Below are 14,684 nucleotides of genomic sequence, written 5' to 3' on the forward strand. Positions count from 1 at the left end.
CGCCGCCGCCGCCTCCTCCAGCAGCAGCAGCAGCATCGGCGGCGGCGGCAGCGCCTGGGATGGGCAGCGAGAGCGCGTCCAGGAGCAGCCCGGGCTCCGCCGCTCCCCCCTGCTCCCGCTGCTGCTCCTGCCCCGCGGCCCCGCGGGCAGCGCCCCCGCCGCGCCGCCTCCAGCTCCCGCCTTGCACGGGTGAGTAGCCGGAGCAGCCCCCTCCCCACACCGCGCGCACCTGCTGCGCCCCCTGGACGCGGGCTGCGAGCAGCGTTTCACCTCGTTGCCCCCTCCCGCCGCCCACAGCCCGGAGCCACTGTGTCCCCAGCCAGCCCCTGCGGCTGCAACCCCCGCCCCCCAGCGTGCCCCGCACTCCCCCAATGGAGCCGCCTTGCCTCTCTGAGCCTCACCCCCTTCCCGGGCGTGCACCCTGCCCGTGCATCCCCTTCTGCCTGACCTAGACCCGGCTCCGCTCCCACTCATCCCCCCCGGAGAAACACGGAGACCACAATATTCTCCCCACCGCTCATCCTAACACCCTGGAATCACTGTGTGCTGCGCCCTCTCCTGTGGGGGTGTCACTCTGTCAATATTGGAGCTTGGTTAAAGGTCTTTAACTTTCTTGGTGGGGGGGGGCGGCGTTGGAGGTTTAGCTCAGTCGAGTCAGTATATCGCCTTCTCCCCACATTCTTCTGTCCCTTTCCCTCCTCCTTCCATGATGCCTCTTAAAGAGGGTCCTAAATACCCGCTGCCTTGTTGGGGTGATTACAGGACTTGCCTAGTTCAGCCGTGGACCTTTTCTCTGTACAACACACACATCTCTGGAGAGAGGAGATCTAAATGTAGTTTTGGTGAAGGTAAGGTAGGGTGCTGGCTCTTTGGACAGAGGAGAGGGCAAAAATGAACTTTTCAGCCAAAATGAAAATGCAGCCAGCAGAAGTCCATGTTTTGTTTTCACTGTACAGAGGAGAGAGGGAGAATCATAGCAGGTTTCTGTTGCTGAAATGCATTTTCTGTTTTTATATTTAATGATGCACAGTACCTTGTGCAGTAACTATCAGTATCCCAACAGTTCTCTGTTGTAGGGTTGTTATGGCAGTAGTCTTTTCCCTCTTCTTTTCTATAGGATCTCTGGTTCAGTGCAGTATTAGGGATATAAATAATTGTACTTATTGTAGTAGTAGTGAGCAACTCCTTGACACTTTCCAAAATACCCTGATAAATATGAATATAAGAATTGCAGCAAATCTTCACCCTCCCTTTCTCAGAACATGTTGTGATAATTGTGAAGATTGAAAGAGGTAGGAAACATGACATTTTCTGCAATAATTCCTGCTTTGGGGTTTAGGTGTTTTACCACTTAGGGGGAAAAAAAACAAAATTTGAACTGTTACACATGTGCTTTTTCCTGGAGATACCACTCAGTAATGCAGCAAGGCAGTTCTGGATTGTAAATGGGAAAAGGGATTCTGACACCATTAAACATAAATAGCACACAGTATTTTGGAAGGAAAATTATATGGATTTCCACTGATTTAGCATTTATGTACTATACACTTAAATATGCGTTTTCGTTTTGTGGTATGTGAGGAAATCTGTGCAAGAATCATCAGTAAGTTTTGATCACTTCTATATTGTTGTAGGTAAGGAGAGGAAGTTGTTGGTAGTTCAGAACAATAAGATTTATGGGTTGTTATGGAGATGTCAATCTGTAATCAGTAATGGTGATTTTAATGTTGCTGCCCTTCCCCCTTCAAGCTCCAGACAGCTGTAAATGAAAAGCTATTATTCTGATTTCAGTTTACTCTATCCTATTTTCAGAAAAAAAAATATGGAAACAGCATTTACATTTTGTGGCATTTGGCTAAGATGGTTGTCAAAAAGTGATATGAAATTGCTACATGGCCATATCATGAAGTAACCTCCTTTTAATCATTCATTGTCATTAGTGGGAAAATTATGAATGATAACTGAATAAAGGCTTCAGGATTGGTACATGGCTCTTATTTTTCCAGCAGTACAAATTTATTTGAATTTTTTTCCTGACATTTTAGGATTAAATAGTATTTGGGTCTGTGATATGTTAGTTCAAGTTACATTTTTTTAGCGCATTTTACTTTTCTTTAGAAAAAATACATGAGTAGATCTTATGAGTACAATGCATGTGTAAACAGACTACATATATGTGTATAGGATAAATACATGAAAGAACAAACAGTAATGCAAATAACCATTATCTATAACAAAAAAAAGTCCAATCTTGAAATAGGGGTCTTGTAGGCTAATAGAAGAGAGATGATGATTAGAAAAACCCATTCCTTTAATGAGAAACTAAATTTCTGGTGGAAAAAATCTCTGAATTCTTTGTGGGAATCTAGGTAAATTTTCCTAAGATAACTATGGGCATGATTCTGTTCCCAGTGAAATCAATTTGAGATTTCCCACTGACTAATGGGAGCAGGACCGAGTGCTATATGGTAAATTTCTGCTAACCACTCTTGAAGAACTGCAACATAAAAGGATTTTCTTTCTTATTTCCATTACTATGGCTATCAGGATTTATCTGGTGCATGACACTGGGATATCCTAGGCCTGATCTTGCAAACCTTTACTCAAACAAATAGTTCTTACTCACCCAACTAGTTCAGTTGAAGTAATTTTGGTAAATAAAGATTGCTTATATAGGTTGGAAGATTGGACCCTGTAAATGGAATGATAAGACTTTGAATGACTGTTTCCTATGTCACACCAATAAAACTACATTTAGGTTATGGGAGTAAAATGTTTCTGAAAATGGAAGCATTTGTTTTACATTTCTGATATGAAGGGACTTGTTGCATTTAATCAGGCTGGAGAACAGCTGTTTCCAAGTGTAGGCTTTTAAAAATACCCTTAATTTGTAATATTTAATTAACAGAAAGACAAATGTGATCAGTTTGGGGGAACTGCAGCTGAAGATACTTTATATTAATCAACACAATAAACTTATTTCAGTTTTTATAGAGGTAAAACTGAAACATAAAATAAGAAAATGGGGGGAAATCTAATATTTAGGGGACGGTAGATGACGAAAACACAGAAAGTAAGTTGGAAAATAAGATAATCAATAATTATCAGAGCATTAATGGCCTGATCCAGTGGAAAGATTCCCATTGATTTTAATGAGCATTGGACCAGGATCTAAGAGGCAGAAAGTGTAGAGCTAATGTAATTAGATAACAGAAGATTTCTGACATATTTAGTTAGACTTCATAAATGTATGTATTTTTCTCTTAAAGTGAAATCCTGGCCTCACTGATATCAGTTGGAGTTTCGCCATTGAGTTCAATGGAGGCAGGATTACATCTTGAATATTTATATATCTGAAAGACTTTTAAAATAAATTATGTATTGTATTTAACTTGCTTTTATTCAGTGTGTAAGTATATTCAAACTAGGCATAACTTTATTTGTCTTAATTACTTTAAACATTTTATTGTCCACTGAATACCCAAAGACCTTACCTTTTTTCTAAGGTCAGGTTATTGCATAGTTATGTGTGATTTTTCTTTTACATCTAGTTATTGAATTTTGTTCTTTTTAACAAGTTTTCCATAGAGGATATGGAATTAAAAAAAAAATTCCTTTCAGAATGCAGTAGTAAGCTAAATAATTCAAAACCTGCCCTGTGCCATTGTAACAAGCAAAGTTTGAAAATAATTCTATCAAAGTTCTAAACTAATAGAATCAAATGTGACATCAGAGAAGAAATGTATATAGGTGAGATGACATCTAAATGTTTTAATTTCCTCTCTTTACATTTTGTTAATTAAGACAGTTTTCTTTCTTCTGGGAAGCTCGTAATATGATACATTAAGCATTCTGAATAAGTATTTAAGGCGAAATGATGGTGTACATTTTCCCACAAAGAAATGTATCCTTTGTGAAGAGAAGTGTCTTTATGTAAAAGAAATTTTATAGATAGAAAAACTTTTAAAGCCATCGCGGGGAGGAAAAGAGGGAACTTTTTTTTTTCTTATTTTTTTTTTTTAGTAACCAGTTGTGACAATTATCAGGCATTTTTTTCTGAAATATTTTAAATTTTTCTTGCCATAGAACATTTCTAGACTATCGAAATGCTTGTTGCCTATTCTTTAACAAAAGTATATAGCTTCTCATTAAGAGATCCTTGGAAAAGCACAATCTTTTCTTTGTAGTATCTTTATCTTAATTTTTTTGCTTTTAAATTAAGTATATTCACTGCAGGTGAAAAGTGCCAGATTAGCAGGAATAAAAAATGAAAATTTCTGTTTATTCACACAAATATATGCTGGCTAGCAGCAGTGCAAACATTCCACATTATTCCACCAGTGCACCTCAACTCTATTGTAGGGTCCAATGCTAGAGAAGAGGATATTGTTTACTTTCCATGATCCTGCAAGCTGCTGAGTAGTACAGTATTCAGTATGCCCAGTATTCAGCATCTTGAGGAAAATTTGCTGAGCTTCTGTCAGAACTGAACCCTTGTTTGTTGGCCTCTGTGCTGATATTATCCTTAAAGATGCCAATTGTGGTGATAGCTTTATAATTGGGCAGTTGTGGTCCGATCCTGAGAGGTACTGAGCGCTCTCAATTCCTATGATTTCAATGGGAGTTGAGGGTACTGAGCATCTTGCAGGTTCTGTCCCTTGATCACTAAGAAATGTACTGAAATAACTAGCTTTTTTCACATAAGCCACCAACCAGCTTTCAAATGGCAATGATTTTCCATCACTGCTGCATCTTGGCTATATTTGAATCAGTGAAAGGTGAAAGGTTTCATAAATGTGATTACCAGTCTCCTGAGATATTCAATCATTCAAGGATGTCTTACTGGAAATATGTGAGCAGACTGTGGATCTACTTAATTTATGTACTTCACAATCCAGAAATGAATGAAATGAATTAATAAAAAAACATTTATTCCTCTTCAGTTAAAAAAAATTAGCTTTCAAATGAATATTGTTAAATTTATAGTGTGGCTGTCAGTGGGAGCACTGTAAGATATTCAATTCTGGAATAAATACTTTGGTCTTCTATTGATTTTACTATTGTTGACCACATTATGCTTCATTTATGACCTGTTAGTGGTTTGGCTATCCATGGTGATGTGGGGCTAAAATTCAAAAGTTCCAATGCTCTTGTTTCCTCTCCCTCTACCCACATCTGTTGCATAATGCAGAAGAAACAAAAAATTACAACTAAAACCACAGTTTGGCAAAAAGGAAATGATAGATGGCTAAACTGTGTGTTTACCTTTGTGTAGTTTTCCCTGTTCCACAATACATCTCTTCGGCCTATTGGCTGTATGAGAAACAGGGGAAGGGTCATAGGAAGCATTATGTGTAACCCCCTCCTTCCCCTCCCACCCAAAAAACCAAAACTATAGGAGTCTTTTTATTGACTCCAGTGAGCTTTCGGATCAGGCCCTGAAATGAGTACAGTTAATGTTTAAAACAACATATAGGGAGTTAATATTCTAAGATCCCTCTTCAGATGGGTCACCGTGCAATAATGGGCCAATTACCAATGGCAACAACTTTACTAACCCAGTTATGCTGCCAGGGCTGGTAAGGTCAGAAAGGATATAGACAATCCACACTGCCAGGCAGGAACACATAAGGTTCTAATCTCCATAGGTATAAATTCAGTGGACATGCTTATCAATTAGATTCTTTTCTTCCCTGACGTAACAATGACATAATACAATTGTGTACAGAGCATGCATTACAGAAAACTTCCTGAAGTGTAAAAGTAAGGAGTTAAACACAGCTGTGCATTCCATGTGTTTGCAACCAGGTAAGTGTGTGCTTGCTGGCTCAAAGAATTTGCAAGCTCTACAAACAAAGAAAAGCTTATAGGCTGTGTAAGAAAATCATCTCCATATTTTCTCTCCCACCTGTTTTTTTTTCTTCCTGTGGAGGAGTGGGGAAGCTCTTAATGCAATGTTAAGGTTGTGAGATTAAAGACTCAAATTAGAACTGTGTGGAGGAAGGAAGTTCCACTTCAAAAAGGATTTAAAGATTTCAGAATTTGGCTTCATTCCAAATTGGAACAAAAATTGAAAATTTTGAAATTCTCTGGGAAAGAACATGCCAAAAAAATCATTTCAGGTTGACTGAAGTATTTTGTTGTGACAAAATCAAAGTACTTTCTTTCAGATTTGACAGGTTTCACAGTAGCAGCCGTGTTTGTATCCGCAAAAAGAAAAGGAGGACTTGTGGCACCTTAGAGACTAACAAATTCATTTGAGCATAAGCTTTCGTGAGCTACAGCTCACGAAAGCTTATACTCAAATTTTAGTCTTTAAGGTGCCACAAGTACTCCTTTTCCTTTTTCAGATTTGACTGTTCTTTAAAATTTTTTATTATTGTGTGTGTAAAAAAAAAAAAAAAAAAATTCTAAATGAAAAGCCATTTCAAAATGAAAAATCAAAACATTTCAGTCTGACAATATCAAAATAGGTTGTTTCCAACTTAAAGCATGTTGTTGTCTGAGAACTTCACGGTTTCAATGGAATGAATTAAAAACATTAGAGGTTGTTCCAGGAACACAAATTTGATCATACTGCACATATGTAGTTATTTCTCTTTCTTTGATTAAATGAGATTTGTCTTTGTTTATATCCGAGTTAACCTTGCCAGCATTACCTTTAACTTTTGAAATTTCCTGATCTTTAATGACAGGTTTCAGAGTAGCAGCCATGTGAGTTTGTATTCGCAAAAAGAAAAGGAGTACTTGTGGCACCTTAGAGACTAACAAATTTATTTGAGCATAAGCTTTCGTAAGATTTCATAAGATTTCTGTCTGGCCTTTCCCACTCCCAAGAGAGAACAACCCCGTAAACAAAGAGCACAAACACAAGCCGCCTCCCCCCCCACCCCCCAAGATTTGAAAGTATCTTGTCCCCTTATTGGTCCTTTGGGTCAGGTGCCAGCCAGGTTAGCTGAGCTTCTTAACCCTTTACAGGTAACGGGACGTTGCCTCTGGCCAGGAGGGATTTTATAGCACTGTATACAGAAAGGTGGTTACCCTTCCCTTTATATTTATGAGAGAAGTTACAGGCTATTCCAAGTTTCAAATTTCAGCCATATATTCATTAGTACTATTCACAAGTATGATTACAATGGGTTGAAGTTATACCAACTGAAAGGATTTTGCCCAAATTTTCCAATCCTGCAAATATGTATGCTTATGTATAACTTTACTGGCTTCACTGAGGCCAGTATGGATTAAGAGCAACAGCCGTGTTAGTCTGTATTCGCAAAAAGAAAAGGAGTACTTGTGGCACCTTAGAGACTCACCAATTTATTTGAGCATAAGCTTTCTTGAGCTACAGCTCACTTCATCGGATGCATCCGATGAAGTGAGCTGTAGCTCACGAAAGTTTATGCTCAGATAAATTGGTGAGTCTCTAAGGTGCCACAAGTACTCCTTTTCTTTTTAGTATGGATTAAGTTACAGGTGCATGTTTGCAGAATTGGGGCTTCTCTTGTCCATGGGCAAAGAGAGAGCATAAAAAAGCTTATGCTCAAATAAATTGGTTAGTCTCTAAAGTGCCACTAGTACTCCTTTTCTTTTTGTGAATACAGACTAACACGGCTGCTACTCTGAAAGAAAATCTCAGTGCAGAAAAGGAGGGTTTATAAGAAATTATGAGGTTTGGAAAGTAGGGGTTTATAATGGGAAATGTTTTACAATTTCAACTATCACATTTGCTATTGGTGGTTATTCCCACTAAAGTATAATGGGAAAACTTCTTAGTGAACAAATGATTATTATTGCCTGTATTTATGTGTGGAAATAAAATTCACCAACTAAACAATACAAGCTATCAAATTGATCTTATAGTGATTTCAAGCTTTATTTTGTCTGGTAATGCAGATTTTTAGTAAACTAACTGTTTAAGACTATTATTCAGTAGCTCTAAATACCCATAGTTTAATGGCTAAACGTTCAACTTGAAGCACAAGTTGTCTCTGACACACGTTAATTCGTTTCAAGCAAAGTTACAGAGGAGTGTTTAAACAAAACTTGTTTAACTGAATGGAGAAAGAAAACAAGATCATCTTCAGTGAAACACATTTGGACCAGAACACTTGCTAATACTAAAACTTCTAATTAGGACTGTTTTGAATTGGAATTACTTGTCCAAAACAAACATTCTTCTTAATAGTATTTGCCCAATGGTAATTTATTTTTAATTTTAAATATTATGTCTGTAGGGGTCTGAATTGAACGCCACTTCCGGGAGGCATTTTGTCAGTGAAAGCCAGGAGCAGGCCTAGTGCCTTCAGGGCTGCTAACTAGCTGCGCTTGTTGTACCTGTTTCACAGGTGTTCAGTGCACTCCCCCCACTGCACTGCTGCTCAGAGTTCATGAGAAGCAGTACTAAGGTCCCATCTCCGTGCCCATCCACCGGGACCTGGAGCTCTGCAGGCACCTGTGGCTGTCCTCTCTACTACTTAATCTCTAAGGGCATGGGTGAATTTTGATCATCTCCTTAGACAAGGAAGAGTGTGCATCACACTCTTGTGGGGCTGCCATAATTTGCCCCCACGCTTTTATTTGTTGGGCTACGGAGAAGTGACGGTGTCTGGGTTGCCAGGATTCCTAAGCAGGGAAGTAGTGAGAGACATATGTAAGTAAAGAAAATAATTATAGGAGGGGTTTATGAAAATACTTTTACAGTGTTTGGTAATTGTGGTATGTATATAGCTATATAAAGTGTATTTATTTAAAATCTTTCATCAGAAAAATCCAATTGAAATGAAAAAAAAATAGTTTCTAAGGACATCCTGGGATAGAGAAGTGCATGCAGCAGTGCATATTCATATCGTCACAGTAATCATAACAGACAAAAACATTAAAAACAATAATTACATGCAGTTTTCAGCTCTCTCTAGACAACAGAAGTTTAAATCCTGCAGAACAAGTGACACTTTAATAGTCAATAGAAAAGAATAGCAAAATGATTGCACACTGTAGCTAAATAGAAAAGTACCACAATTTAATTTGGGTTTGGGAGTTTTAAAACTATTACTTGATCAGAGATTATGAGTAATTTAATTTCATATAATCAGAGAAATAATTAGGAAGATGATTTTTTTATATTGACAAGCGTGAATGGGTCCAGTAGAGTTTAAACCTACCAGAAGGACTAATTGTTTGTAAGATATAATCAAAATGGTATTGTCATACAAACCTGCACAGAGCATCATAAACAACATCACCCCTGCACCCTTTTCTTAACTATAAGATACAACTGAATAATGAAATTGGTATATAGTCCATGCTTGACAGTGCTGAGAAGCTATTTTTCTGTTAGTGTTAGTAAAATGTTCATCCGTTTCTATTCTGTAGCACGTTCATCTGACACTTCCAAAGTGCTTTACAAATATTGTTTGTATAACCTCCAGAACACAGTATTTTTGTCTGTCTCATTTTGAAGCAATGTGGACTAATGGAGAAGAGGGCACAGACAGGGAACCAAGAACTTCTGAATTCTAACCGTGGCTTTGTACCACCTCACTTTTATATAGTGATAAAAATAATTTAGGAACTACTCCTGGGTTTCCTGTGCACCTACAGGATCCCCAAAAGACATTTAAAAGCTGTAGGTCTGTTGCATAGTGGGATGCATCAAAGAGGAGACTATCAGAGCTGTGTGGGAACCTGACTTTTTGTTTGTGGGAAATTCTGCAATTTCAAAAAAAGTTCTGATCTGCAATGGAACAAAAACAATAAATTTTGAATTTTTCCAATTTATTTTAAAAAGAAAAAATAATTCCAACTTTTGACCTTTTTAAAAAATTTAATTATGTAATAAAGTAAAACAATTGAAACAATTGTTTGGAAACTTTCCATTCAAAACACTTTTTTCAGCTTTTCTTTCTAAATGAAATGTTGTCAAAATTGACAATTTCCACAAAATGTTTCATTTTCAACAAATTGGCATATTTGGCTGGAAAATCTCTGACCAGCTTTAGACTCTATACAGTGTAAGAAGACATTCTATTGCATGAATATCTCTACAGCATGTCTCTGTACCTTCCATGTGTTAAAGGAATGGACAATAATCTAATTTACCAGTGGGTATAGACAACATATTCTGTTCCTCTTGGTCTGTGTGAATAGCCCAGCTCTTCAGAGAAACCTAGTTTTCTGCGGCTCAAGATTGTATCCCTGAGACTCCACTTTTTTTTTTTTTTCTTTCCTGGAGCAAAGCCCTTTCTGTTGGGCTTCGCATCTCTTCCAGGATTTGGTTGGATTGATATGATTCTTTATCTGATTTACTATCTATAAAGTGAAAACAATAACCTCTTTCACCTGGTTGTTGAAAGGATATGACGTTTGTACAGCATTTTGAACATGCGCAATGCTGCACAGCTGCTAAGAGTTGTCTTTAATTTTCATATATGTAGACGGAGGCATAGAGAAACTGTGGCTTCCTCAAAGTCATGATTGTGAAGGTAGGAATGGAACCCAGGAGTCGTGGTTCCCAGACATTTGCTCAAAAAACTAGACATAATGTTTCTTTTTACAGTGTTTTTATTTTAGTTCAAATAGCTCCCGTTCTACCAAGAATGCATGTTTGTGAGACTGTTAAACGGGTTCTAATGGTATAATGATAAATAATTATAAGGTCTGTTCAGTTGAAATAGGGTTAGGCTCTCTTGGCTCAATTTTGTAAGTTGCTGAACACTCTGGTTTGATTTGGCAAAGTACTTAAGCTCATGCTTAACTTTAAGCACATGAATAGATCCATTGACTTCACATGCTTAAAATTAAATACTTGTATAAGCCATTTGCTGGATCATGCAGGAGTGCAGGATTGAGCCTGTGAGTGCAAAACTAAAGGGTGTGATTGAACAAGAATGTCTAGACTCTCTCTGTTTCCTTACAATTTAAAGTGATTTCTTCTGCTGCTTAGATGCTGATCCATGTGCTCCTCCTCATCCTTCTACCCTCATGTCCACAGTAGCACATTCTACAGTAGCTTCTTTGTTACCTGTCTCCTCTCTTTGCCTCACAGGACCTTGTCTGCTCTGTCGTCTTGCATTTCTCACAGCTCTTTATTGTATCTTCAGTGATTTTACTTGTAGGAGGTTATTTCCCTCAGGAATGGGTGAGTTTTCAGATTTCACTAGCATTTATCTGTGGTGACTTACAGCTTTGATTGCAAAAGCTGAATTCAGAGAAATAAAAAGTTTAAAGTTAAAAGCATTTATAGCTACAGATATGAAAACTTTAAGTGAATTTAGTGTGTAAAAAGGTGCTTGTTTGCTAGCTTGGGAAACTGAGGGCCTCTGGTTATCCTCCTAATCCTAGCACAGTGAGTAATAGTGAAGTCTGCCCACAGTGCCATGCGTATTTGCTTCAGTTTGTTAGAGGATAATTCAGTCAGAGACAAAAGTTCAGGAAATTACACAATGGACTAAGGTGGATCCATGCCGCATTTCCAAAGATATTAACTCTTGAAAGACCTCTTGTCCGAAGTGACTTGACCTTTCCTTTTCCTAGCCCTTCGTCTGTCTCACTTGTATACATTGTAAACTCTTCAGGGCAGAGAAGAGTGGGTTTTGTACAGCACAGTGGAGCCCCAGCTCAGTTGTGGCCTCCAGGTCTTACTGCAATCTAAACAATGACAAGCTTAATCTAATTATTATATTGTTTATTTTTACAAAACAAGCATTTCGCTGCTTGAGAATCGTGTAGTATCAAAAGGCCTTTGTGAATTCCTCATAATCTGTCTTATTAATGATGAAATATACTTTCATCCTTCTTAATGTGATGATACCGCTCCACCTCCTTTGAGCCATCATTGTTCTTAGATGGAGTCTACCAAGAGCACTAACGTCTGTTGCAAGAGTAGTCCAATGGGGACCATGAAAGAGAACAAGCTATCAGATGTTGTGACCCTTAAAATTGTATTTATACTATAACCTGTTTCAGGCATTTTATATACACTAAGCACACTCTTGGCACTTAGCAAACACTTACAAAGGCATCAGCTGTAACTCTGTTAATTTAGCGTTTTAACCTGACTTTAATTATAAGTATGTTAAGGCCCATGTTCCAAGCCCAAAGAGAAAAGTTTTAATCTAAAATTTGTTGTTAATTTTAGGGAGATTTTTTTCAGTGATTTGCAAGTCATTTAATCAATTTGTAACAATTTGAAAATTAGACCTTTTTGAAATTGTAAAAGATAGCTTTATATTTATGCATCCCTTTCTCATTGGAAATTACCTCACGGTTCCTGTATGGTCAACCCAGATCCCAGCTCTTCACAGATCCTCTGTCCGTTGGCTCTGGCTACCTCCCATAGCACTTGCTTTTTAAATCCACTTCTGGGCCTATGCCTTTTTATTTTTTTACATGTTTGTATGGGCTGCTGATGTGCATTTTTAAATATACATGAGCTAGAACAGTTACCTGGGGAGCTACTAAGATGGGTCGGGGACCTATGACCTGGTTGATCTTCATGTCCAACTCACAGTTTCCTTTGGAAATGGAGAGACTGAAATATCTGCTGGGATGATGCAGTACTTTAACACTTTTTAAAAATATGGAATTGCCAGGCAAGCACTTCATTAACTTGTAGATTGGGGCCAGATCCTCAGCAGGTGTAAAGTGATGCCAGTTTACACCTATTCAGGATCTGGCCCGGGGGGTTCCTAGGTACCAGAACTGTTACGAACAGGTCTTGAAAAGCCCACTTTTATATTAATAAACAGCCTGAGGCCCAAGGGTGCTTTCTTTTAAGGCTGAGAGTGGAGTCAGAGCTCTGAGGGATTCTTACAGAGATGTACTTGATCCTTTATTGTGAAAAATTTGAATGATTTTAAAAAAACAGTTTATCTTTCTTGGGAAGCTTTCCAAAATATTAGATTTGAGCACAAATCCATTAGTATATCTTATTTTCTGCATTTATTATCATTGCATTATCGCTAATAAACTGCATCTTCATTTCTTTAAGAGCTCATCTTTTTCTGCATCATATTTAGTACCTGAAGCTAGAACCCTATTTGTGACATAATAATCAGTCCATAGCTGTGAGATCATAGAGGTTAAAAATGTACTCTTATTGAATACTGCATTCTTAGTTATGTACAGAACTTTAAGGTTAAATTATTAATTTTTACTGTATTAAACATGAATGTTTTGTTGTTGTGCTAGTATTAAAGAAACATAATTTCTTGTATAAAACTCCCACTTTCCAAGAAGATCTCTGCCACCAGTTAATTCAGAAATGCTTCTTGCATTTTTATGCTTACTTTCCAAATCAGTTCAGAGGGAATTCATCGTGGGAAATGCTTTCTGTGTGTGTGTGGGGGGGGTGGTTGTACTGTTGAGCTGTACAAATATACAAGAACTGATGAATTCTTGAAAACCAAGATCAATTTTTCAGGCAAATATATCAAAAATAAGGGATGAGAAACACACAAAAAAATTGAGAGATCCATCGCATTGTTTCTAATCAGAATGGTTTTCAGAGTTCATGAAATATCAGTATTGCTTTCAGTGGAAATTTCCGAGAGCTTCAGGGCCATAGAGGAATGTACTCAAGTCTCCAATGAAAGGTTGTATAAAGCAGGTGTCAGTTTCTGTAAGGCTACTATCTTTTTTGCCAACAGAAATGGCGTCATTTAAATACGACTCAGAGGTGTTAGTGCCACAGCTTGAGGACTGTCTCTGAGGCAGGTGTAGTTTACCTGGTTGCAGTGGAATTTGGTCCTTGCTTAAAGAAAAGAGCTTCACATTTGGATGGAAAATTTTTCCTAGAAATGGACAATTTGGCTAGAAATGCCTAGTCATCAGATTTCTCTAGTGTGTTTCATCTGAAAGTCTGCAAAGTTAGGGGTATTACCAATGTTCCCATGAAACAACTGTGGAGGGGAAACCAGGCAAGCTGATCACTGTGATAAACCAATTTGATCTGTCACTGTGAGCTGGAAGCCGATCGGAGTGGGAGAAAAGGTACCTATTATGAGCAGCAAAGTGTCAACACAACATGAACATCTGTCTTCTCTTAGTTCTTCTGCCATTATCCCCAAAGGATTTTAATGTCAAAAATGACCATGACCATCAGAGGCTACCGCTAGTGAGGTTCATTCACTGTATAAACTGAGGTTTAAATAGGAGATAAAAGGAGTCCAAGTTTACCGGAAGTTGTTTCCTACAGAAAGCAAATATGTGGGCCCTCTTACAAGTCTGATTTGGAGGCTGTGAAGATAATGGAAAAATTATATTATTGTGCGGTTATACTGAACTATTTAAAATCTTGAGGTATTTTGGCTCCTAACTTCCATTGAAACCAATCTTTGAGGATCTGAACCTTTGTGTCTGTAAGATGGAGATAATAATGCATACTGACTTTCTAAAGTGCTTTGACATTTACAAATGAAAAGCACTATGAAATGTTTTTGTTTTGAAAATCCCAATAAAGCTTTCAAAGGGACATTGTCAAAATGGTTTTTAAAAAATTGATCAAATTAAAAAAACTCCAGATTCTGATGGCCTGCTCTTTTAAATAGCATACTCTGGCATTTAAAAAAAAAAAATCCTTTAATTCTTTCTTTCTGTTCCTCTGTTGGTATAAGGGGTATTATTTTTTATTTTTATATTTTTGGCAGGGCAGAAACTTTTGAGTAAATAACTGACTATAAGTGGAA

The 14,684-nt window shown here is 37.8% G+C and overlaps 1 protein-coding gene across 1 annotated transcript in view; it reads left to right on the forward strand.

The window, feature by feature from the left end:
• The first annotated feature begins 706 nt into the window (after positions 1-706).
• The window catches only part of FUT9 (fucosyltransferase 9), a 112,010-nt gene continuing 98,032 nt past the window's right edge, over positions 707-14,684 (forward strand). The window contains exon 1 of the mRNA XM_077811681.1: positions 707-848. Within this exon, the coding sequence (XP_077667807.1) occupies positions 707-848 (142 nt within the window). The remainder of the gene's footprint in view (positions 849-14,684) is intronic.

The sequence above is a fragment of the Eretmochelys imbricata genome, chromosome 3 (assembly GCF_965152235.1).
Source record: "Eretmochelys imbricata isolate rEreImb1 chromosome 3, rEreImb1.hap1, whole genome shotgun sequence".
Lineage (NCBI taxonomy): Eukaryota > Metazoa > Chordata > Testudines > Cheloniidae > Eretmochelys > Eretmochelys imbricata.